Below are 27,837 nucleotides of genomic sequence, written 5' to 3'. Positions count from 1 at the left end.
TATTAATGTCTACACCTATCACAACCCTAATCATACCCTTACAGTACTGCAAATACAGTAATTATATGTTATATTCACGGTTGTAGCTAAAATGGATACAGTTACAGGAAACCAACAATAAATATTATTTTCTACCAATTAGATTGCGTTTTTATTAAAGTCTACAACTACCCCAGCCCTAAACCTACCCTTACAGTAATGCAGATACATTAAATATCGTTGTTTAGCATGAGACAAAGGACGCTATATTGATGTGCGCGTGCGCAGTAAACCCGCGTAGGAAAATCTGACAGGGTAGGATAAAATGTCAGGACACCGGCAGTCAGTTTGTGAAAAGTCATTTAAAGAATTGTAACATTTTATTTGCATGGTAATTTTTTCATAATACACATTGTATATGGATGGTAAGGGGGGATGGTGTTTTTACCAAGGGGATTTGCTTTTTGTCATTTTTTTTCAACCCGGGGATGCCATCCACACCTCAGAACGGGCTTCCCATCATCAACAGTGAGCTGTTTAAAAATGGGCGGATCCGTGTCTCCTGTAAACACATGTGGGAATCGAGTATTCTGATTGGACAGCGAGTGAGATATGGGCGTGGCGTCTGGGGAAGCCTGGAAGAACACAAACACTACGGACTCGCGCAGGCACAAGACAAACGAGGAGAAAGTGACATCTTTATCATTTCGTGCATTCAGTATGAATTTTACTTGATGAATTTGATCATACACGAGCAACTTAACACGTCAAAGTGCAATTATGAGCGTGCACCAACTAAAGAGAGCTTATAAGGTTTACTTTACACCTGCTTTATGAAGAAGGGCTGTGTTATTCGATTCTGATACTGAGATAGGAAAGTTGAAACATGGGATCGAAGCTGACTAGGCAAAGTAGTTTGGACAGCCAGGCGACTTTCTTTCGGAGGGGTCGACAGCATCATGAGCGGGATGTGGAGAAGAAGAGTGGAGGAAGAGGAGAGTTTTTATTCAGTTCTCTCATGCTCAAGTCCGACAAGCTCCCCGGAATGATGCGCAAATCCAGTCCCAGCCCGTACGTCCGGAGAGTGGCTTGGGTTCGGGAGATCCAAAGCCTGCTGAAGGAGCAAAAGTTGGAGCAAGCCATCGATGTTCTGAAACTGCTTAGAAAGGTACAAAACATCATGTTTTAATAAACCAGAATGTTTAGTTTCTTACACAGAACTACAGGTTGTTGTTGTTGCTGCTGATGCTGCTGCTGCTGATGATGATGATGCTGATGTTGTAGCATTAATTTTTCACTTAAAAAAAGAAAAATCACAAATGATATCTCTCTGTTGTATCTAGACTGCAGTTGCCCATGTATTCCAGAGTTTAAAAATAAATATTGTCTCAAACTGGTAAATGAAAAGTATTGAATTTCAAACGGAATCCAAATATTTCTAATACAAGAAATCTGGGTGCAATTAATTAATTGTATGCACTGCTACAGTTTTGTGCTTTACTACAGTACTAAGGGAGTACCTTGGTACTAAACATGGTTCTAATATGTGCCGAGGTACTAAAAAAGTAGCCTACCATAAATACACTACTGTATTTATAAGGTAAAATACTATGGTGTATTATGGTACTCACATGTTCAGACCCTTTTCCAAAATAGAATGTAGCCTAATAAATACCATGCTGTTATTTTGTTAGTAAATTGGTATAAATATTATTAGTTTAATAATTAAATACATTAAATACAATAATTAAATACATTTCATTTATTAATGAATTCTGTTATGTTACCTGTTATGAATTATAATCATAATTCATACTATGGTATAAATAAGGACATCAATTTATATAAAAATCAGGAAAGTACCATGGCGTTTTTTTTAACCATTTCATTATAGATTTTTGGACATTCATATTTTTGTATTAGAAAACTCCTTTAGTTTCCTTTAGGTTGTTAGTAAATACATTTCAGATTCTCATATGATTTTTCATTATGTTTTGTTTATTTTTGTGTTGTATCGTAGAATATGATGGAAAAACCGTCTGAATAGCTTTTCTGTAAATGCCTGACAGAACCTGTTTCATAACTTCTTCACAAACTAGATACCACTCAGAGCAAAACCAACAGGGTCCAAACCTTATCACTTCATGTCTCGATCGCGACTGAGAGTTTTGATAGCTGTTGATGAACAGTTCAGCTTTTGAGGTCTAGTACCGAGATATTGCAGCTGATGACTGACAGGTACCTCAATGCTCTGTAAGTCCATCATTTTATCTTGTGTAGTTAGATTCTCTTGTAATCCAGTGGTTCAGATCCTGCGTATGCTAATGGAAGTACCACAGTTCCAGCTTTGAAGTGTTTATGAGAGAATCAGAACGTATTATTGGCCTTTATAAAGGATTTTCTGTGACATTGAATTGTGTTTATTGATTAAGAGGTTCCTGAAATCAAGGAACATCTCAATGTATGCAACCTGATGATGAGGGTCCTCCAGGTCCACTCTCACTGGATAAAAGGTGCTGAGAAAAGCTTCTTTTACACAAGTGAGTAATTTTAATGTGATGTTTTCTAGCTTGTTGAACATCTGGAGGGAGAGTCTGGACATCTGGATCAAAAGATAATTGAAACAGAATGAAATGATGGCAGATCTGATGGCTTGAAAACAGTCAATTAAAACCAGATTGTCACAGTTTCTTTGCTTGTTTGTCCGAAAAGATTGCCAAGTGGTTGTCATGACATTGTTGTGTGGTTGTTAAGGCATTCTGAGTGTTTTAAAAACAGTTGTATGAGGTTGCTAAAAAATGTAGGCCCAATGGTACCTTGGCTGGTTTAGACCTGAAAAATAAAAAAGACACTACAACCACCAGTAGGTTGCCGTACGTCCCTTAATCAGTGATTCATTGAATCGTTCATTCAAAATGATTCATTTAAAACGTCTGATTCATTTGAAAATGAACCAAATGGCTGTCTTTACGAATGGATCATTGAATCACTGACTCAAATGATTTGTTCCGCAATTAATGTTCTGAGATGTGCAAATATTCTGCTCCAGGTTTGTTTGGAACTATTTTCAGTGGCAAAAAACCCCCAATAAAAAACAGACAAGTCTAAAATTTTACTCACTAAATAATTACTTTTTAATTGTCTTATTAAATTAATATCACATTGGCAATCGTGCTCACTTGTTAGCTTAAATTCAGGAAAATTGCACTCTTGCTCTAGTGATATTACTTAACAAGGCTATATAATTTCTTATAAATATAAAAAACGTAATTTTTCTTCAATAACTTGAATTATGAGCCTTTTTTAACTGCATTCTTATAAGCTTCATCTTGCTGTGATTTGAACTCAGGACATATTTTTGTTTGTTTTTTGCAGATGTGTGACATACTCAATAATGTCAGCTTGTATACAGTTAAAACAACAATTACGGTATTACCGTAGACGATACATATCACACACCTCTAGAGGTAATTGTTTACCTTAAGTTCACATTCAAGGGACCACTGGATTTTTTTTTTTTATCCATTTGATTTAAAGTATCATTCGTGACAGCTGGTAGGTGATACTTAGTTGGTTCGAATTATACTAGTCATTTAAATTGCTGTTTCATATTTCAGATTTAGTCCCGGTTAAGTGCATTTTCAGTCATCACTGTCAGCGCTCTCTAGATATGGCACTTTGTCACATGGATGCCCATCCAGTCGAAAAGCTTTCCAAACATGGAGGCGTCTCACTTACCCCAGACCTGGAAGCTCTAATACTGTTGCAGGAGAGAGGGGTCACGTCAAGGCAAAGCTCACTACCTTTTAAGGCTGTAGATTGCTGAAAGGAATTAATTTCTGTACACTGAAAATCAGTTTTTCAATTCTGGGAAAAATGGATTGGATGTTAATCAACTGGGGGGTCAAAATGATGGAGCAGGATGCTTCCTTTTGCCCAAGAGAGAGAGAATGAACCAAAGAGAGGAGGACAAAAACAACATCCCTTATCTCTGCTGTAGCTCTTCCTGTGCCCTAATGAGTGCAATTCATTTTCTGCCGTTGACTCTCATTGAGCCAAGGCAGGAAACAGCTCTGCTTGCATGCTCTACTGAGCACATGCAGTGGATGTCAATGCTACAGTACAAAGATTTTGTGGTTGTATAATAACACTGAATTTAAAAGGCTGTCTCTTTGATTGCATGTTAATCTCCCAGATAGTACTCTGCTTTGCAATATTGTCTGGGTTTTTCATATCATAGTTTATTTCCATGTCTCCATCATGCATGTCTTAATACATTGGATGAAGATGGAAATCAAAGGAGTTAGTTTACTTTTATCACAGTGGGTATTGTTTGAGGAATTGGAATAAAGTTGCAATAAAATAAAATATTAATATTAGATGAAAATTGTATACTATATGTATACTTGCATACTATATAAAGATGTAAAAAACTAATAAAATAACATAACAAAAAATATTAAATGAAAATTCAAACTTAAGAAGATTATTCATAATGTTAATAAATACTATAATTGTGTATAAATAATGCTAAAATAACATTTAAATGTCACAATTAAATACATTTTTGGCTTGATTTTGCCCAAAACCGATATATCATTACAGTTTTAAATGTTTAAAACATTAAGTTTAAATTAACACCCTCTTAAACTTTTTTACTGACTTTAGTTGTTTATTCTACTTGTTTTTGTGAACGTGTAAAAACAGCCAGTACAAAGAATTTTGAAAAAAGCTTTTATATAACATGTTTCTTAAATTACAGTGCAATCAAATTCATGTGGTTACAGGGTTCAAAAAGCAGAAATGACCTGTGCTTATGCTTTCTAGATGAAAAACAGAGGGCTAGGAGGAGCTTCCAGATGTCTGGGAATGCCTGCGAAAAAGACATGCAATATATCAGTGTGAGACCTAAAGGGAGGTTTCCACTTCTTCATCAGTTTCTGGGGGATCTGTCTCTGAATCGATTCACAGGGTTGTGTAGTTGTAGCTTTGTGATGCTGCTGTTTGCCTGGAGGCATCAAATGTGTTTCGCCCCCTGTATTCACTTCTATATGTTCACTTTGTCCCTACTAATTGCACTAGCCAGTGGATTAAACAAGAAACGTGGTCCTCTGGGAATTTTGTCTTCAATCTCTCGCATGTTTTTTTTTTTTTTGATCCCGGCTGGTCGTATCAGACTCCCTTGCCTTGGCTGTTCAGCGAGGGAGAACACTTTAGCTGTCTACGATAAGCCTAGCTAATAAGCTGTCACTGCGTCTGCACACACTTTCTCTGCCTTACGTAAAGAAGCTGGACTTAAAGGTTAGCTGTGCTAGTCTAGCTTATACTTAGAGTTTCCTTTCTTTCGAAGCGCTAGAAGTAAACACGATGGAAAGATTACTTTATCTCCATGTCATTCAAAAAAGCCCCGCGTGTAATCTCGCGAATGGAGATTGGAGGTTTAGGATGAAAGGATTAAGTTGGGGAATTTATCAGTGACCTATACTCGCATTTGTAATCCTACATGCTTAACAATCTCTCCCGTGTTCTTTCTCAACAGGACCTGGGTCTTGAAGGAACATCTCTCAACGACATCCTTTACAAGAACGCTGCCTTCCTCAACCTAGTGGATCCAATTTCCCATGAGCTTTTGCTCAGTTTGGCCCGAGACATGCAGTGTCCAAAGAGGGTAAGCCATCAGCGCTAATAAGTGAAGATGATCGCAAACGAAAACTCATGAGGTGGCTAGTCGAAGGGTTTGACTCGATACCAGCCCACAGCTGTCAACATTAACTCTGGATCCCTGCTTTAGCTTGAGCCAAAACCTGTGCACATGTCCATTACTCAGTTTCCAGATATGTAAAACGTTTATTTTTAGCTGGCAGTAAGAGGCTTGGCGGGCCAATTCTACGGCCTCGCTGCCTGTATAAGACCACGGGCAGCTGTCATCCCATGGCCAGGACTGGAGTTTGGGCGCTCACGCTTCAGCCCTGTACTAAATTAGTTTGCAAAGCATGAGAAGTACAGAAAGATGGCACTGACCTTTATTTTGCTCAAGAGAGCCATCAGTGATGTTTTCATTCCTTGCTGAAATCCCACAGTTCTGTTTGGACTTAATTGGACAGAGAGGCCAGCGAGAGGAGCACTTTCCATTAATAGATCCACTTGAAGGGGCAAGACTTGTCCTTTTTCCTTCGAGACTTTTTTTGAATTGCAAATTGAATCAACATTTGTCAAGTTTCCAACATAGACTCTTTGGAACAATGTGCAAAACTCCAAAAACAAACTTATACATACAACTGACTGCAGCTTCCAGCTGAAATTAACAGTAGTGGCAGTAAAACACCAACAACTCTTATTCCTTTTCACACAAATAAGAATAAGAATAACTGAAATTAATATAATACTATAAATTAAATAACCAACAAACAGCATTTGCGCTGTAGCTTTGCGTTTGCTGAGGAAAAAGCTTTGGATCAGATCCGAGCCGGACAGTGGGGTTATATTAACATGGCAAAAAAAGAGTATTCAGGCTGGATTTGTGGTGAAGTTTTCTCTTATTCTCAGTTGGACTCTTAGTGTGCAGCTGTGAAAATGCTTGCTAGCCTCGTTCGCAGCAGAAGCTTTGAGGAGCTAAGCATCTAAACCCAGAAAATGAGGACGGGGGATTGAAGGGCTCTCAATTTTCTCTGCTTCTTTTCTTCCTCTCCGACTTAATAAACATCCTGTTACCTGCTGACAGGTAGACCAAATCCCATCCCACTGAGCTCAGAAAAGCCACCTTGCGTCTGAAAGAAATGGATTCATGCCATTCAGATGTCTTGCCTGAAAGCCAAACCTGTTAGACGTTTGTGATGCTTGTAATCAGTGTTGAGGGGTAACTAAAATAGAGAACTTGAATGTAGAGTTGGAATTCATAATCAATTCATAATTTCTTTTTAAATAAATAATAAATATTTTATTAGTTTTATTTTAAGTGATTTGCACCTTTAAATAACTTCAAATAAGAAAGAGATGTCACTTCAATAATATATTTCAAAACTGCACAACAGCTGTGTCATAAAATCAGCTTCTTTCGCTCGAATGAACTGAAAAGCTGTACATACACTAGGTGGCTCTTTTCAGTGGAAGGTGGGTCTTTACAGCTGCATGTGGTCTTATCTTTATGAGATCTTGTCTCTGGTTTAGCATCATCTACGTGGAGAGCTTGTAGCTTTGCTTAACTTCCCCAGCACTGCTTGTAATACAGTATAAAGTGTGTCTCACGACACCAGCAACTAATGAAGTTTTGAGTCCCAGGAGTCAGCTGATGGGGATCCTCAATCGCAGCAGTTCTTCATGATGGGAATCATGGGAAATATGGAAAGGCATTTTAATGAGCTTTTGTTTGTGGGTAGCACATAGATTTTGTTTTTCATTTAACTGTCTAACAATTGACCGTTTTTCATTAAACTGTGGCAGCTGCATATTGAGCTACGTCTTGATGTTCAGTAGCTGACTGAAAGTCCATGTAAATCCTTCAGACAATAAAAGCCCCTTTTGGAGCGCACGTCATCGAATGGACGGCGTCTTTGTTAAGAGAGTTCATGTCAGTCTCTGCCACCAGAAACTTGATTTACATTGAAGATTCAAAAACGTCTTTGTTTTGACGTAATAGCCGTCAAGAGGCCACCAAGATGTACATGTTTTTTTCCTGTCATTTCTTAGACTGATGGTATGAGCTAGTCGACTCCAGTCGATGGCTTAGCCCAGTCTTTTGTGTTTTCTTGCCTCGCTTGTGTTGTTGAGCTTCAGCACTGATTAGATTTACTCAGCTCTGCTCCGGCCAATCCATTTAAACAGAGACGCGAGCCAATGCCTCAAACCAACCTCTCACCCAGTAGTTCAAAATGGCATGAATAACTTAAGACATTTTCTTCATCTCAAGCTACATATTAAGGAAAAGTACCGCTCTTTGAAGCACTAATTGCTGCTTACAAATCAAAATCAATATGATATTCATGATGTTGTTTTTTTTTAGGACCATTAAGATAATTTTAACAATATGACATTATTTCCATGACAATTAAGCAATTTCCCCCTCGCATATGAATTAATTGAATGTCTCCATGCATTTTAGTAAAAATTGTAAATATTAAAAAAACCCTACATATTAAAGGGGTCATTTGATGCAATTGAATTTTTTCCTTTGTCTGTGGAGTGTTACAAGTTGTTTGTGCATATATAAGATTTGTAAACTCTCAAACCCCGAAAAGATATTCTTTCTAAAATGTAAGACTCTTCCACACTTTCCTAAAACACCTGTTAAACATTCCCCCACATATCTACTTCACAGTGTTGGAAGATTTGCATAACACTGCTCAAATTTATACGCAAAGAAAGAAATCAGACCATAGATATGTATAGATTCCCTATTCGACTCAAGATATATATTCGTAGATGCCTCATTAGTGACTGTTTCTATGGGTTGCGATACATAAGCCATCCACCTTTTTTGGAACAGTCTGCAAACCTTTGAGCACGTTGATTCTGTGCGTCTATAACAGCAGGTTATAAGCTTTTATATCTTTGAATATTCATTGATTATTATGGTGAATGAAGTCAAGTCGACCCTTCCAAAATGGCGGATAGGGCATCTATACATAACTCTGATTCAAACACTCCAGATACATCGACACGTCCGCCGTTTGGAAGGGTCAACTTGACTTCATTCACCATAATAATCAATGCATATTCAAAGATGTACTTGCATGTAACTTGGTGTTGTAGACACACACAGTCAACTTGTGCTTGAGGGTTCACAGACCGTTCCAAGAGACAAGAGACAAAGAGATTTCTTTTAAAAACATAAAAAAATCTTACCTTGATTGATTTCTAAAGATTATTAATCTTGACAAGTTAATAGTAAAATATCAGTGTCTTTTATTGGACTATTTTATAAAAGCTATTGCTGTGGTGTTGCCACATTACAGTTATTTTATCATGTTTAATGGGGTTTTATTGCGTATTTAATGACATTTAATCTAAATCATAATCACTGACAGATTAACTTGAGCAGTTAACCTCCCTACAACCCTTTTAATAGCACTAGACATGGTAAACATTCAAGTTTTTTTAAGGTTCTCTGTCAGTGACCATAAGCCTTCAGACTGGAGCTTTATTTGGCTACCCATCTCCCAGAATAGCTCTTCATCACCCGCTTCTCCTCATCTTGACTTTTGCAGGAGTCTGATGCTCTCAAGTCCTCTGAGAAGATCTGCAGGCAACTGATCTATCACCTGACCCCTCACTCCAAGTGGAGCAGACAGAACGTGCCCAGGAAGAAGTCTCAAGCCTGGTAAGAGTCTTGCGTCTGTCCATCTGTCACTTATTCAGATACAACCTCCACAACAACTGACATTAGAGGTTAGAAAACTCTGTGCTGAAAGATTGAAATACAGACAACTAGAAGGAAATGAGATTAGCCATTCTTGACATCTCCATAAGATGCTTGAAAAAGGTATGAATGTTTATTGGGTTATTGTTGAGCTACATCGGTTACTTAACAGATCACAGACGGTTTCATAATGAAAATACTGTCATCATTTTCTCACCCTCACCATCCAAAACTACGGTTAGTGTAGTTAACTGAAACTAAAACTGCAAAAATAAAAAATAAAACCATAAAAAAAGATATATATTGTTAACCGATATATATATTTTATATATATATATATATATATATATTTTATATATATATATATATATATATATATTTTATATATATATATATATATATATATATATATATATATATATATATATATATATATATATATATATATATTTTCTTTTTTTTCATATCGTTTAACTTGATGTACTAAAACTACTTAAAATTAAAAGAAAAAATATGAAAATAAAAACAGATTCAAAATCTGAATAAAAATATCAAATTAATAAAAATAACTACTTATTTATTAATTGAAGTTTGAAGTGTATTACTGTAATTGAATTGTAATTACTGAAATAACACTGCTGCTGAACACAAATAAATATATTTTGAACGTCTCAGTTTTTTTATGAATGATGAAAGTCTCTATTGAACTCTTTTGACTTTCACTGTTTTATGAAACTGTTTAAAAATTATTAAATTAAATTCAAGTTTATTTGTATAGCGCTTTTCACGATACAAATCGTTGCAAAGCAACCTTACAGAAAAATACGTTTCTACAATATATTTAGTAGTAGCTTATCAGTGGTGACTGTCAGTTTATGTGCATATGGCAGAAATTTACAGAAAAATCAATTAAAGAAGTAATCAAACAAATGATGAACACTATTAACATCAATTATTATATGTTGCAATCAATTTCAGGGTTAGCATCATCTGAGGTCCTCTGAGGTGTTGGCATCATCTCTTTTCAGGTGTTCTTGATCCAGATTGAAGCTTGTGTAAATCCTAGATTACCACAGGTGGGCAATCCCATATCCCTAGGCAAAAAAACCAAAAAACAAATAGACACATAATTAGCATAGCTGCTGTTTCAACCAAGCAAAATTGATTTGTTTAACTGAAGCAAAAGAATAATAATGTGCATTTGATCAGATATACGGTAACTGCAGTACAAGATTATGAGATGCATTATGTGAATGCTTGGGCAAAGAGATGTGTCTTTAATCTAGATTTAAATCAAGAAAATGTGTTTGAACCCCGAATGTTATCAGGAAGGCTATTCCAGAATTTGGGAGACAAATGCAAAAAGCTCCTTTAGTGGATTTTTTTAATTTTTGTAGCATGATAGAAAACGAGTTTGGTACAAATAGTTTTATCAGCAACTCATCTCCAAACAAGCCCAAACAACAAGAAACCGTCATCGTCATCGCTTGCGTGATTTGTGAACCTCTGCTCTTTCAGTCTTTGTTATGAAAGACTAATCTGCAGAAATGCCTCCTCCGTTTGTCTTGTCACACTCTCGGAGGTGGTCGTGAGGGAAAAGATTGAATGCTTAAGCGGAACAAGACGCCTGTTAGAGTGTGAAGATACTGTCAGGCCGACCGTTGTTCTATTTAAAGGGAACACGAGGAAAGGAAAGATGCGGTGTTGCTTATGCTCTCAGCTTCTAAAGACGTCCCCCATTTCTCTTTCCTTTTTCTGATATTCTTTAGGAGAGCTTTCAGGCTCCTTTAAACCACATTGATTTTTTTTCTGCCTAGCACCTCTCCCAGAAAAGCTTTAAAGAGAGAGGTTAGCTGGCCGGAGGGGAAAACCTGAAAGACAGAGTATCAGAGAGACTCGAGTAGAGAGAGAGAGAGCTGAGAAAAACTGCATCTGTTAGCATCTGTGCTGCTAGAACAAGAGTCGAAGGGAAAGTCCATCCAAAAAGGAGAATTTGGTCATTATTTACTCAAACGCATGTTGATCCAAACCAGTTAGTGATAATTTTTTGAGAGGAACACAACATTTTTCTCAGAAAACGACTTTTCTGCATTATTTCACGACTATTGAAACTATTCAATAGCTTTGTGTTAAATTGCCCTCCAATGTAGTGGAATTCTCTTGGATTCTCTTTTTGGAATTTTTGGATTCATAGCGGCATATGCAGGATTTTATGATAAGTGTTTTTGAGCATATTCTAATACATATTTTATTTACAGTATATAAATCTAGATCATAGTTATGGATTATTTTTAGAAAATGATATAACATTAAATTATATATTACATAGATTTTAATAAACTGAATTTTATTTATACATATATCATGTTTTATATATACAGTAGTATATATTTTATAATAATACTTTTTATATTTGATAAATATTTTATAGTAATTTTTATTTTATAGTTTTATGTATAGTTATATTTTGTGTGTAACTATAACTATTCTATATATATATATATATATATATATATCATAATGCATAATTTTTGTTTTAGTTTTAATATTTAAAAATATGTATATATAATTATTTAAAAATATATAATTAATTACATTTTCATTTAATATAAAAATGTTGTTTTTACAAAGTTTTATGAAAACGTGTGTGTGTCTGTGTGTGTGTGTGTACATAAAATGTATTTATACCCTCATATTTTCTGATTATATAGATGAGATAAGAGTGTTTTGATTACTCATACTTGTAACATTCATAGCAGCTCAGTTGTGTGCCTGTACACTTGAGAAGCCAGTGTTGTTTTCTGGTGTTTTTAAAGTCTGTTCTCGATTCCAGGCTAATCACCCATATATTCTTGATAGCTCCTGGAAAAGCCCCTCGTGCGAGAGCATGAAACAGCACAGCAGCAGTTGTTATTTCATCAACGCCGCGCTCCTGCTAGGCAGCCGTTCTCCACTCAGCCGTAACGGCCTCCCAAACCAATAGGAATGATGAATCTGTTTAATAAAGCAGTCAGCAGGGGTGAAGATGAACCAGCAGCAGCCCCCTGTGTAATTATCCCCTCCCGGATGGAGGTCTTGGCTCTGCTTCGGGGTCGCACGCATCATTTTGATGCCAAGTTTATTGGGGGAGCGTTTGCGCTTGCATTAAAACCAGCGAGGAGTTGATATTTGTCAGTTAACATCCTCCTCATTCTGATAAGCGATACGTGGAGCGTGTTGGCTGCGTGCCACTGGGGTTAAACCTACACGACCCCTCGCTGTCCGGTCAGTGGAGAGCCTCAGTTAAGAGCGTGATGAAAGAGAATTCACAGCAGAGTGAGTCTGACCCAAAAGAGGACCTGTGGATGCTCACAGTGGCCTAGAAAACATTGGGTGACAGATTGAGTTGAGCACATGTGGGGCAGCTTGGGTTTCAGCTTACGTGATGCATGTGCCCACTGCTGGCGGACAGAAACCCGCGCGCACGTGTCCGTCAAGAGCGGCTTGGCGTTTTAGCCCACATTTGAAGATGACGTCAACCCGAGCAGAATGATCCGCATCTGATCTGTTCTGCATCCCACATCCATGTTTTGTGTCCCATATGTTCCTGCGGACATGTACTCAATGAGGCGTCTTTTAGATTATAGGAGAAATGGTCCTTTGATCTTAGAGTTTTGCTTTCCATTTGAAATTTGGCTTGTGTAGAGTTTAATTTGAATTCATTTTTTTATTTGAATTTGAATTTAATAATTCAATTCCTTCAGAAATATAAGAAAATTACTTCGAAACACTTTCTAGATACCAGTGGTAGGCTATCAAATAGTACTACAATGGAATTTCAATCATTTATGATGATCAGATTCATATACCATGGTATTTATTTGTGGTATTACATTTTGCAGTGTAGAATAATAATTAGACATATTTGCTTCCCCATTCACATTTCAAACATCTACATTTCATCTTATTGATACATAAAAAAAATGAAATTCCAAGTTATAAAATATAATATATAAGTCAGTAAGTTTGTTTAAATATAAAATGTAAGTTTATGTGTACACAACTGTAGTATTTATGATGGTTTTGTTTTAATTAATATTAATTTAATTATCATTTAAAAAATGCTGTACATTTTAATGAGAATTTGAGGAAATGTATACTGTATTATAAATGAGTTTGAGGATGTTTAGAATTTTTTTTATTGGAAAACAAGACAAATTTTATAGCATGTATATTACAATATAATAACAATATTATCTAGTATAATTTGTAAATTATATCTATTTTTTTAAATGCTGTGGCAGTAACCATAATGGTACTTTAATAGGATTTTGATATGTACCATGAAAATGTTTGATTATCAAATTCATGTATCTTGGTTCTCAAAGTGTTTAATTGTGGCATAACAATTAAATTCATTTTCTTCTCAAATTGCCATTTAAAATATGTATTTTTCTATTACTGTAATGCATAAAAATATAAATTATGTGTTTTTTGCATTGCCTTTAATTAATTCTGATTTCATTTGATTTATTTTTAGTTTTCTAGTTTTAAATCTGTAGTGTACACTCTAACCCTCATGTCTCTGCTGTTTACTCTCCTTTCGACTGATTTACTTTTGATGTATTTTTCTAATTTCTGCTTCCTGACCTCTCTGTTGACCACGTTTAAATGTGTTTGACCTAAATACCATGTGTCTGTTCAGCTCTAGAGAGCCGATGGTAGAAAGGTCATTAGCAGGTCTGACTCATCTTCTCTCTTCACTGTCCAGTCGCCCTTCTTTTATTGAACTAACTGATGTTAAGTTATCACTCTGCTTTGTTCTCGTCCCCTTTGCCCTGGTTGAGGTGTAGAGTGACTTCACTTCACTCAATTTAATCCTATTAGATACAGCATTCTGCAGTCTCTACCCTGACAACAGAGTTAAGCCTTATCCGTGATTAATCGCCTGTTGATCTCCACATGGGGAACTTTGGGTACAGAACATTTAGCCCCTTGTAAATAACAGGACAAGACAACATCCTTGTCAGATGTGTGTTTGTATGACTGTAGCAGCTTATTCCTGATTTGTAATGTTATTAGGTGCCCTAAAAAAAGCTAGTGTATTGTAAATATTCACATCTCCTTCCACAATTTCCATTAAAAACTCAAATTTTACTTTATTGCATAAAAATAAATTAAAGTTGATTTATGTGTGCAAAAATGGCTTTAAGTTTTTGTATATTTACTTTTTATATAAATATACATTTAATATATATATATAGATATAGATATAGATATATAATTTCAATGGTAAAACTATTTTTTATTGCTATATATATATATATATATATATATATATATATATATATATATATATGTGTGTGTGTGTGTGTGTGTGTGTGTGTATATATATATATATATATATATATATATATATATATATATATAATAATAATTTTAATGGTAAAATTTGAATATATTATTAATGTTTTGAAATCATGAAATCTTCATGTTTTGAAATTATTATCATGAAAATTTTTGTTTTTCATTTTTACTTTTTTTATCACTCATTAACACTATGGTACAGTCAAAACGTGTGTTTATTATTTAATAATATATTTATTGTTATGCATTTTATAGCAAAACCATGTGCTTTCCGTAAGGCATGGAAGTCTGTTTAACAGAAATATTGACAGACATTGAAAAAGATGTTACAGTTTTAGCATGAATGCAAACAAGAGCCATAAAACCTCTTCCTCCTGTTGAAGAGATGCATTTGCCCTCCAAACGCTTTGATTAGCATAAACATCACATCACTGTTTGTGGCCTTGGCAGAAACCAGGCGAATGTGCAGACACATAAATTCCCAGAGGGCTGACGCATTAAAAAGGCCGAGCAGACAGTCGGCACCAATCCTCCGTACAGTAGCAGAGCTCAAAGCGGCTATCAGCCACTTCTGGAGCAATACATTTTAATACAGTTTCTCTAGCCATTTTGCAATGACTGTGCTGGCTGGGCGCCCGCTGTGCTACGGTTATATAATCCATCACTTCCTCACAGACGGGCCTTTCCAATAACTCAACTGTCACAGCCTCATACGGACAGAGAGAAGGGAGGTGCAGGCTTTAGACTCATGCTTACAAGCATGTAGCATTAGCGGTGAGCAGGGTTTGAGCTTCAGCTCTGCTTTGAAGTGCCTTTTTTGAAGATTTCGTTTTAGGAGCACCATGCTATCACACACATCATGTGCTATTAGCATCATTGTAATTATTGCTATCATTACTCTTTGCTCTTATCAAAGGGGAGCTCTTTCAATGGCTGCAGATATAACACTACTACGGGGATGTTTTATAATCTGATTCAAATCGGGCCTATCTTTGCGCATAATTAGACAAACCTTTCGTCAAAATTACTGCGCCATTGAAAGCACCCCGCGATTATGCTGGAAATGGGTCTTCCTTGGAGTTTCTAGGAACAGTCAGTCTGATAAGTAATATGAAATTGCTAAACCTTGTTTATGAACTTTTGTACGAACTTTTATATTGTCTAGCTTTAGATTACTTCTTATATGCTTTTAAATCCATTTTTCATACAATAGAAAGTGCCATGTAATGTCCACTTGCATAGTTGGTGATTAAATTAAATTAATTTTTCAAGGTATCACAGTGATGAGAATATAATGGAAAACATGTTTAATCGTTCAAAAATATTTCTTTTTTTAATTAAGTCATAAAACCACCACAATATTTTATATATATATATATATATATATATATATATATATATATATATATATATATACAGTACAGACCAAAAGTTTGGACACACCTTCTCATTCAAAGAGTTTTCTTTATTTTTATGACTATGAAAATTGTAGATTCACACTGAAGGCATCAACACTATGAATTAACACATGTGGAATTATGTATGGAATTATATACATAACAAAAAAATTTGTCATATTGTAGGTTCTTCAAAGTAGCCACCTTTTGCTTTGATTACTGCTTTGAACACTCTTGGCATTCTCTTGATGAGCTTCAAGAGGTAGTCACCTGAAATGGTCTTCCAACAGTCTTGAAGGAGTTCCCCGAGAGATGCTTAGCACTTGTTGGCCCTTTTGCCTTCTGTCTGCGGTCCAGCTCACCCCTAAACCATCTGGATTGGGTTCAGGTCCGGTGACTGTGGAGGCCAGGTCATCTGGCGCAGCACCCCATCACTCTCCTTCTTGCTCAAATTGCCCTTGATGCCTTAAATTTTCATAGTCATGAAAATAAAGAAAACTCTTTGAATGAGAAGGTGTGTCCAAACTTTTGGTCTATACTGTGTATATATAAAATTATAATTATAAAAATTATTATTATTAAGATTTATTCATTTACATTTATTTTCTTCATGTAAAATATGATTTCTTTTTTTCTTTTGATTTTGGGGTTGTGTATAATACAGAACAAATAGTACCATTTATCATGGTGTAACTTGATTCCATGCTTTTTATATTCTTCATTATTTAATTATTTTACAATATAACAGTAATGCAAATTTGGAGCAAAATGTGTGTAATAGTCTTGAAATTATTGGCACAAAAATCATGGCTTAACTTGCTTTATACGAAACATAATTTCTAAATTGTTTTAATTTTGATCCTTTTCCTCCCTAATCCGTAACATTCTTTTCACATTAGCATGTAGCATGAGTTATCCACTGGCACAGCTGAAGCAGCCGCTCAGATCCATGCAGGTGAAACCCCATGGAGAGCCAGCGATGTCCGAGACTGCTGTTGTTGGAGGGATCTCACATGTGATCGTGTGTTTGTGTTGATGGAGTGCTGGGGGGGTGTTGAGCAGGATTAGCTGCTCCAGGAACTGGCACTACTTCAGTCTGACACTCACTGTTAAGCCCACAGCGGCCTTCTGACGGCTAATTAAAGCAGGTTGGCATCAACTCATAGTGCCACACAACAAGCGAGAGGTGGGATGCTGAGAGATTGAGGGCAGTGGGGGCTGTTTATGGTAGGTGAGTGTCTTTATGACAGGCCAGTATCTCACATGATTAATTTAAATTTTATCACTGTTAATTCTCAGCTATGCTGGGACTGAAACATAAACTAGACCCCGCAGTTCTGGACACTTTTTTTCTTTGTACAGAAGCCTTTGTTTGTAATGACAGCTTCAGGACACCTCCTGTATGGAGAAACTAGTCACATCATGCATTGCTCAGGTGTGATTTTAGCCCATTCTTCCACACAAACGGTCTTCAGATCTTGAAGTTCCTGTGGGCCTCTTCTATGAACTCTGATCTGTAGTTCTTTCCATAGATTTTCTATTGGATTCAAATCAGGTGATTGGGCTTCTGAAGCTCTTCACAAGTGGTCCTTGGCTTTTAAAAAACTCTTCTGATAATCTTTTTCACTTCTCTGTCAGAAATGTTGCGAGGAGCACCTGGTCATGGCCGGATTATGGTGAAATGATGTTTTTATGTTTCCGGATTATGACCCCTGCATTGCTCACTGGAACATTCAGAAGTATAGAAATCCTTCTGTAACCAATGCCATCAGTATGTTTTGCAACAATAAGGTTGTGAAGGTCTTGAGAAAGCTCTTTGCTTTTACCCGTAATAAAATGTTTCTTGTGTGACACATTGGTCATGTGTTACGCCCCTTCTAGGGGTAAAGGCACAACGTGAAAAGAGAAGGGGGAACGGGGATTCTTTAGAGGGTTTTTAATTGAACCAAACAAAAATAATAAACAAAACTTTCATAGTTTAAGACCTCTTTCTTAAACCCTAAACAAAATAAAAGTAAAATAAAAGTACAATATTTTAACCTAACTCCCTAACCAAAAAAAACAGATGTCGAAAGGTTACAGTAAAAAAAAAATGATGTCAAACTCCTTACTTCCTCCCAACCCTTTATATTTACAATAATATACAACTATTTACAAGATCAGACAAACAGAGTTACGAGGAGAATCCAAATCTGCATCATAACAAGCAATAGGGTCAAAATACCAAACAGTTCCTACTTACAAAAATAGTATCAAAATTCAACAGAGACCAAACAACAAAAACCAGCAATTCTCTCTCTCTCTCTCCCTCCTCTCCACTGGAGAAAGGAAGTGACATCAGGGCTTTTAAGGTGTGCCTAAATTTGAATTCACCACTCCAGATGGGTCAATCATTAGCCTGCAGGAGACAATCAGCATCCTACCTGGACACAAACACTTTCAAATACATAAAGGAGACAGAAACGACAAAATGCAAAACAATGGGTAGTATGGGTTGTTGGAGAGGGGAAATCCATGATGGCACGAACTTTAGATTCCACTGGTCGAAGCATACCATAACCGACCTCCTCACCTAGATATGTGACCTTTGCGTGACAGAAATCACATTTTGCTAAATTGAGGGTGAGATTAGCTTATTGGAACCTAGAGAAGACTTCCTTTAGAATCTTTAAATGACTTTCCCCATGTATCAGAGTAACAAACAACGTCATCAAAGTAGGCTTCACAATTTTTTACATTAGAAAGCATATTGCTCATTAATCGCTGGAAAGTGGCAGGAGCATTTTTCAGGCCGAAGGGAAGAACCTTGTATTGCAGGAAAACATTTGGAGTAGCGAAAGTGGAGATTTCTGAAGCACGATCAGTGAGTGGCACCTGCCAATACCCTTTTAGTAAATCTAGCTGTCACAAATTTGGCCTGACCAATGCGGTCAACACAATCATCTATTCTAGGAAGAGGCAATGAGTCTGATTTAGTCAACTGATTAACTTTTGGGTAATCTGTGCAGAAGCGTGACGTTCCATCTGGTTTAGGAACTAAAAGGCATGGGGAACACCAGGGACTTGAACTTGGCACAGCTAAACCATGCTCAATCAAGTACTGCGTTTCCTTCTGCATAATCTCACGCTTTACTGGATTGATACGATGAGCATTTTGCTCAACAAGACAATGATCACCCACATCAATGTCGTGCTCCAACACATTTGTTACAGTGGGCACATCAGAAAACGGAAGAATACTTTTCAATCAACTGCATTAGTTCCTTTTGAAATGAACTAGATAAGTGAGACAGTTTTGAATCGATTACCGCAAGGGTTTCAGAATTTTTCTGAAAAATGTCAGACAATCAGGCACTTCCAATTCGTAGATCATCTACACTAGGTGAATAGTCAGAGGAGACTGCACTCACAGATACAATAACAGGAAGTGGAACTGTGTATTCAGGCTTAGGACGAGAAACATACAATTTTACCATGTAATATGACATACCCTCACTTTACTTTTCCGGTCAGGGGTTTTTACCACATAGTCAGTGTCACTTAACTTTTCCTCAATCACATATGGACCCGCAAATCTAGCTTGAACAGCTGACCCAGGCAAAGGCAGTAACACAAGAACTTCATCACCAGGCTCAAATCAGCGTTGATCAGGGCTTTTATCAAACCTTTCATCTGAGACTGTGAACTTTCTAAACCGTGCCAACTTCCTGACAGAATGTAATCTTTAATGGTATTAAATCACATGATCCAACACATTCTGTTCTTTAACTGAGTGACTTTGAGAAAGAAGTTGATCTTGCAACATCTTTAATGGACCACAAAGAGAATTTCCCAAGACCAATTCAGCTGGGCTGAATCCAAGGGATTCCTGGACAGTATTTCTGACAACAAAAGGGGAACCTCTTCATCCCAATCCTTCTCATGTTCAAGACAGTGAGTTCGAAGCATAGACTTAAGAGTTTGATGGAACCTCTCTAACACGCCTTGTGATTGTGGATGATATGCACTGGATACACAATGTTTGATATTCAATTCTTTCATTACCTTACGAAACGCACAGGACATGAAATTAGATCCTTGATCTGACTGAATTATTTTTGGCATACCAAAAGTTGTGCAGAACTTATTAATGGACTTCACAATTGCAGGAGATTTCAAGGTGCGTCGCGGAATTGCTTCTGGAATCCTGGTAGCAGAACACATTAAAGTTAACAGATACGAATGGCCGGACTTAGTTCTCGCCCAGAGACCAACACAATCTATTACCAGTTTCTCAAAAGGTTCGCTCATTACCAGAATAGGATTTAATGGTGCTGGGGCAACAACCTGGTTAGGCTTTCCAGCAACCTGACAAGCATGATACGATCGACAATACTTAGCTACACTAGCTTTCATGCCAGGCCAGAAAAAGTGTCTTAGCAGATTGTTATAGGTTTTCTTGATCCCCAAATGTCGAGACAATTCATGGTCATGAGCAACACGTAGAACATATTCTCTGTAAGAATTAGGCACAACTACCTGGAAAACAGAGTTCCAGTCACATTTTCCTTCCGAACTCCATTTTACGCATAAGTACTCCATCTAGAAAATAAGCAACAACACGATCATCTAACAAGGTTTTATCCATCACAGCATTAAAACAAGTCAGATTTTTGTGTTTCGATTAGGTGCTTCCTATCAAAAGCAAAAATCAACATTTGGCCCAAAACTCAAAATTTGTTTCTCTAGGGATTATCGGGATCTATGTGATTATCGGGATCTATGTGCTTGTCCTCATCAGACTTGAGCTCCTTTTCTAAAGCGTCCAAGTCATCAGAAAACACTGGATTTGTTGCAACACCCGTTACCTCAGTTTCACCAGGTAAAATCCTTTGCTTTACCAACTCCTTGTGCAAGACCTCCTTAATCTCCCTCTTAAGCGCATTTCGAGACATGCCTATATAAAACAAATCTGCAATTAACAATAAATCATCCTTCCGACACTTTTCAAACTGTTCTTCTGTAGGCGCAATCGTACATTTTTCAAGTTCAAATTTCAACGACATCCGAAACCATAAGCTTCCTCCCACACTAGATGAAAACCACCAGGCAAACACAAGAAAACAGAAATCTGCAATAGCAGTGCATGCCTAAATTTGAATGCACCAATCCAGATGGGTCAATCATTAGCCTGCAGGAGCCAATCAGCATCATATATATATATATATATATATATATATATATATATATATAAACACAAAAATATATAATTGTTTTTATTTTATATATAATTTTATATATAGTTATTATATAATATATAATAACATTATAATGCAATGTTAGTTTTACAGTTTTAATAATTAATTATAATTATTTTTATATTTATTATTGAAATAATTAAATATATTTTAATAATATTTGTCTTTTTTGATATCTTTAAAGTGTGTTTATATATATAAATCATTAATGAATTATAACTACACCAAAAAAAAAAATTAAAAAAATTTGCATGTAAAAAATGGGTTCAGTCTAGAGTAAATCACTTTAAAAAATCACCAAAAATTGTGCAAGCAATTGCAAAAATGTTTAATTATGGCTTTAATATTTTGAGAATTACCACAGCAGAACTGCAAATAATACAGAGAGCCATTGCAGCTTTTACACAGGTTTTCCTTCTACTATCCACATTGATATATATAGCATCGACTATCTTACCAGTACTGAAATGGGATTAGCCAACTGGAAAGTCATTGTTCTGTGCAGTTCAGATTTAAGATGGCTGTGAAAATGTGTATGCATGTGGCACTGAAGAGAGACAAAACCTGATTACTATCCGCAGAAGGCTCAGAATGACCTCAAACATCATCCCGATAGAGATTCAGAGCCCATGGAGAAGAGGGAGAAATCAAAAAATGTGACTAAGACTGTCCGTTCAGCAGAGGCACCAGGCGTCACATCACGCCTTTAAATCTAAATAAAGTCTCAGAGACATAAGCATATATAGAGCATATGTCAAAGTGCCAGTATGGGGCAATATTAATGCAAATAGGCCTTCAAACCTGCCATATCGTCAGGGCTTACTAAAGAAATCATCTGAAGAAGGTTTTGACAACGTTATTTTGAGAGTCATGGTGGCGTGGAATGTAGATTTGCACTGACAGGTTTTTGAATAGGTTTTACCCTTAAGTTAGTGAGTGATGACAAGTGCTGCTGAAGCTCTGCATGTACATCTCAGGTTTGCTAAGTCAACACATTTTACTGTGCAGAAAACACAAAGTACATCTTTAGCTAAATAAACCATGTGTTTGATGGAAATGAAGGTGTAATTGTGAAAAGTAAGTACTTGGGCAGTCAATTCAGTGATATTGCCTGCCACCAAAATGAAATTTGTTTTAATTCTTTTATTTTGTTTTCTTTCTTGGTTTATTTAATTGGACTAAAATTTGTCAGAATGTGTTAAATGCAGCAGCCTCCTATGTTTTTATGCTTGTTTCCTTATAGTATCTACAGTAGCTATTTTTGAGATTATAGGTCATTTAAGCTCTTGGTGAAAACGTGTCAATATCCCAAAGGGCAGAGTGGATGTATGACGCAATTAGAGCCCGTAGATCTCTCATTAAGCAGATTGTTCAATTACTCCATGGATTCTAGATTGTTCCACAGTTCATTTAATCAATACATTGACCGGTTTTGTCTACTGACCTTACATATAACCCTGGAAATCACCTTTCAAATTTCATAATTTCTCTGTGGGATCTATGTGCACATCAGTTGTATAAAACTTTATGTATGTATATCAATAATAACAAAGAACAAAGCATAGCCTATTGTGATTTATTGGATGGGATGCACACTATATGTACGGTTCAAATTAGATCTATTGTGTGTTGAACATGAAAAATGACAAACAATAATCAACTCTAAAGCAACCACTGCTATATGTATAGCGCTGCTACTTTACCTAAAATTCAGTCTTAAATGGTATGTTCCTGACAATGTCAGCGCCCATGTTAACAATGTCCCTGAGATAAAGGACAAAGGATGCATTGAGCCTAAACCAGGATAAGCGCTGCCATGTTGCCTTGCAAATGGGCAGCCAATTCTGGATTGCAGTCTGCTAGCTACCCCATCCCACCAACTCCAGGAGCTCTCAGCACCCTTCCTCACGACTGTGACACCAACACACAGTGTTGTTTATGAAAAGGGCTGATCCGTGCATTTCGTTTGGCTGGACCTCTGGCTCCTATGCAGAACAGTGCTAGCGGCGTGCCAGGCAGCCCCTGTAGGAAAGCCCTTAATCCAATCAGACAAGCCCAAACTCAGAACAATGGAGCACATGGCATAGGAAGTCCAAATCCTGCAGTCACAGCAAAAGCCCCTCTGAATGTAATGCTATCATGCCAGGCAGAGGAGAAGCAGATGGACTTTCCCCGCTGCAGAGGGGTGGGGTGCTGCAGGGTGAATGAAGGAGGGAGCTGCATTGCTGTTCAGTTGTCAGCTCTCTAATTTAAAGCATAGTTAGTGCACATGGATCCGTTGCTCATGCATTGGAGTCTTTATGACTACCTCGATATTCAGAATATTTGATGTCGATGTAAATATTCAAGACAAGCTGATTTACAATTATTTTCAGGAATACCTTGCCCCCGGCTGCTGTGTTGTCAACGACTTCATCTGCACACAAGTATATGGGGGAGCTACAGTAGCAGTACCTCAGAGCAAACCACACGATTGCAAACATCTCCGTCAGCCCGAGTTTTCACAGTTTTTCGTTTTTTGGTGTGTGCACTCATTTTTTCTGACAGCCCTGACTTGCTTGTCAACGTGACCGCTCTGGGCAAGAACAAAGACTCATTGAACCCTATCTTTCCATCCATACATACATACATTCAATTTCCATGTTTCTTTCCTTTTTTGTGAGTCGAAGAGAGAATCTAATCCAAAGCCCACAGTACTGTGCCTGACTCAGTGCTTTGAAATAAGCTTTTAACTGAGGCTGCTCAGTATTGCATATATGGATATGTGGAGGACGTGCTGATTGGTAATGTGCGGTGACAGAGGGGGAAATGCAGGCGCTGTGTAGTCTCTGCACATCACAAACAGCATTGGTCATCACTGTTAGAAACAGTTGGCAGTCAGATTTAAAATGCCTGTCCCTTTCTGACCGATGACCTGGATTATGAGATTGAATGATGACTGATGTTTGAATGAGTAATGTTCTTTTATGGGGATCAAGTCAAATGTAATATACTGTCACATAATTCATGTACTGTAATAATTCTTAGAATTCTTAGTGTTTTTTGCTTGTATAACGAAGGCTGTTTTTCCTAAAGCAGTAGTGGATAAATTAACCCACCTGAAAGCCACACTTAAGTAAAAGTACACATATCTTACCAGAAAATTACTTTCGTAGAGATTGAAGACACCGTTTAGAATAGTACTTGAGAAAAAATCTTAAGGTTGTGATATATGTGATATTTATTCTACTTAAGTATGTAAAGTATTTTAGTAGCCTGAAAGTACAAGTAGGAAATGGTTAAATGCATATATATAAAAAAACCTCTTGTTCCATTCTCTGAAACTTAACACGTTGGTCGCTTGTGCAGATTTTGTCAAATGGAGGGTCAGTCCTCACATACACACAGGCTTTCCTGGCGTAAAAATGTTCATTGCCCTGCTAAATTCTTTTCCATTTAACAGCCTCAGGTCATGCAGAAAGAGATGACCTGGAAAGAGTTTAAAGAGTCTGCATTTTACAAGATGGACAGACAGAGATGAGTGGCAAAAAAAAAAAAGATATTCTTTTGCCCCTTAGTAAAATTTACCTCATGTATACACTGTATATTTGGATTTTTCAGTTTATTTTTTAGTGTGAGTTTGTAATATCTATATATTGTTAGAAATCTATTTTTCTTTTACTTTATAATTTGGATCGAGATTTACTCTTCTTAAAACAGTTCATGAGTGCTGTGTTCCACTTCGCAAGACTAATATTTGACTGTTTCTTTGCTTTTGGGAACACTTAATTGATCATTTAACTTAAGTCTGACTTAAATTATTCCATCGTTCAATCAATTTTCATTTCATACTTGAATATTACTCAGTTTGAGTTCAATTTGAATGCCTCTTATTTGCATTTCAGAAGCCATTTAATATTTAATATAACCATGATTACTTATTATTTTACCGTGTTTATTTTAATATTAATTATTTATTCATCATAATTTGTCTTGTAATCCCCAAAAAATACAAGACACACATTCAAAATACTATGCAGTTGTAATGTATTATTAAATTGTATTATTTTGTTTTATAAATTGCACAAGTTTGAAACCGAGGTCCAAATAAGTAAAAAATAATAATTATAATGCATGACTTTGACATTGGCTCTGTGATCATTTCCACTCTTTGGCAACTTGCTGAAATCCTGCAGTCTGATTGGCTGTCAGTGAATAACAACCTTCCAGTGGCAGGTGAGAATTCTTCCACTGAACCAGTGCTTGTTAACAGCATTCTTGTGGTGCCTCTCCAGGATTTTCCAGGCCTGCTTTTATCCTTAAAAGTCTCTTTTCAACCACTAATACTTCAGGATTATTTGTTTATTTATTTAATTATTCATGTGAAAGGTTGTCTCAGTGTAACTTTATAGGTCTGTTCTAGAACTTTTGAAAGTCTTGGCCTCAAAAAGCAGCTTACATTGGATGAGAATAATACCCTGGACTTGAGCATGTATGTGACAGTAGTCCCTTAAGCTCCACCCCCTCACAGTTCTAAACCAAAAAACTCATTTAAAACAGAAAAAATACAATCAAAAGAATAGGTATATTGCATTGCATTGCAATATGCATATTTAAAATGCTCTGTTAAATGACACATTATTCTGTAATAATGTGTAAGTAAATAATGGAATAAAAATATGCCGTGTTTATTTTTCTATATAATGACTGACACCATAGCATGGTAATTTAATGTAATATGCTAACTCTTAATTTTTTTCTTTCACAGTTTAAAAACAACACTGAAAAAGAAATTAACGAACGATACCGTGGATCTGTCTGGTATCCCTCTTTCTGGCCGTGATCTACACCGTGTGGCATACTACCTTCAGAACAATGGTTCTTCTGTGACAGCGGTGGACATCAGCTTCACAGAGCTCCAAGATGAGTGCTTACGACTTCTCTTACCATTCTTAGGAGTGCTACCCAAACTCGCCACCCTTGCAATCAACGGTAACCGGCTGACTGTAGCTATCCTTAAAGACCTGATCGAGGTGGTTAAGGACCCCAAAAAGTTTCCCAGTCTGGCCTGGGTGGACCTGGGCAACAATGTGGACATCTTTACTGTGCCTCAGCCGCTGCTGGTCGCCCTACGCAGACGCTTTGGAATGAGAAGCAGCCTACCTACCATCTACGAATACAGTGAGGGTCAAAGCAGCAGCTACTGCCTAGAGACTTCTACTGAGGAAATCAGTGTGTTTGAGGAAGAGGAGGACGAAGAGGATGAGCTGGAAGACCATCTGGTGCTGGAGCCCTGGAGTGTAGAAGAGAAAAACACATTGCGTTACTGTGAAAGGTGATGGACTTTGCTGTTTGGTATTGTTCTTTTGTTATTCTAACACTCCAAAGAAAGGTCAAGTGGATCAACGCTGTAAAAGCATTAAACACCCCTTTGCCACAAAACCTAAATGGAGTGCCATGAGATAAAATGGTGATGTAAAGACAAGTTGGTGCCTAGAGTCGGGATTTTAAAAGAATGAAGGGGGAAAGATAGATCAGGACCTGTTCCTCACTCCCCCATCTTCATTCTTTAGTCCAGTTGCTGCAGAAAGCTTCAGTCAATCTGTTGTTTTAAATTTTCAACTTAAATCTCAGGTCAAACACTAACTGACCACATATAAAATAACAGAACGAGACCAATTTGTAAGACATAAAACGAGCACCACAAGGCAGTCTTTGCCGCCCACATCCGCAACTTTAAGGCTTCTGATGTGCAACTTTCACATTTGGCTTGTGACAGATACGGCCAAACGCTCCCCTCTGAGAAAGCTTTTGTCCAGGGTAGATTCGCCTCAATTAGACGAGCGCGGACAGCGAGGAGAGGTGAGAGAAGAGAGAAAAGAGGCTGCTGGAGTGGATACTGATGTCTGTGTGTTTGCGTGTGTGATGTTTTTCTGCGGAGGCTCATGATGTAAATGTAGCTGTAGCCAGAGCTCATTAAACAGGACACACAGGCAGCCGAGAGACTAACAATGCCACACAACCGAGTCCAACATGATTATTTTTCAGTCAATCGCATCCAGTTTGCAACATTATAAGACACATAAACACCTGGCAGGGTTTCATCAGTGCAAAAACCATGTTTGCATGGTCACAGTGAAATTGATTTCAATGTTTTTATAGGAAAAAATAAGTGTTTTTTTTTTTGTTTTTGTTTTTTTACAAATTTGATGTAACAGAGTTCATTTATTAAATATTAATGCCGGAGTGTTTGACAGTAAATGTGACCTTTTGAGTTATTTTATGATGCCCTTTGCTCCACAGGTGGTTTTTCCTGTACAGACATGTGTCTGATTTGCAGTTTACACGACAGGCTTTTTTAGTTAGCCGGCTGGTCGTCTCCATCTTTTAGTTTTACTTTGTAGTTGACAGTTAATGTGTTCAATTCTAGTAGAAATGTCACAAACAGTGTGACTCTTAATTGCTTCAAGCACCTGGATGTTTTAGAATAAACGCTAATGAATGATTGTTCTTGTTGTGTGAAATAAACTCATACTATTTGTAA

The 27,837-nt window shown here is 36.8% G+C and overlaps 1 protein-coding gene across 1 annotated transcript; it reads left to right on the top strand.

Annotated features, from left to right (window-relative positions):
- The first annotated feature begins 458 nt into the window (after positions 1-458).
- LOC113110266 (leucine-rich repeat-containing protein 75B-like) lies at positions 459-27,837 on the top strand. The gene is made up of 4 exons (XM_026274357.1): positions 459-1,147; positions 5,519-5,647; positions 9,183-9,295; positions 26,062-27,837. Exons 1-4 carry the CDS (start codon positions 866-868, stop codon positions 26,630-26,632), a joined length of 1,095 nt encoding a protein of 364 aa, XP_026130142.1. The 5' UTR covers positions 459-865; the 3' UTR covers positions 26,633-27,837.

The sequence above is a fragment of the Carassius auratus genome, chromosome 10 (genome assembly GCF_003368295.1).
Source record: "Carassius auratus strain Wakin chromosome 10, ASM336829v1, whole genome shotgun sequence".
Classification (NCBI taxonomy): Eukaryota; Metazoa; Chordata; class Actinopteri; order Cypriniformes; family Cyprinidae; genus Carassius; species Carassius auratus.
The sequence above is the reverse complement of the archived record's forward strand: the minus strand, read 5'-3'. Positions and strand labels throughout refer to the sequence as shown.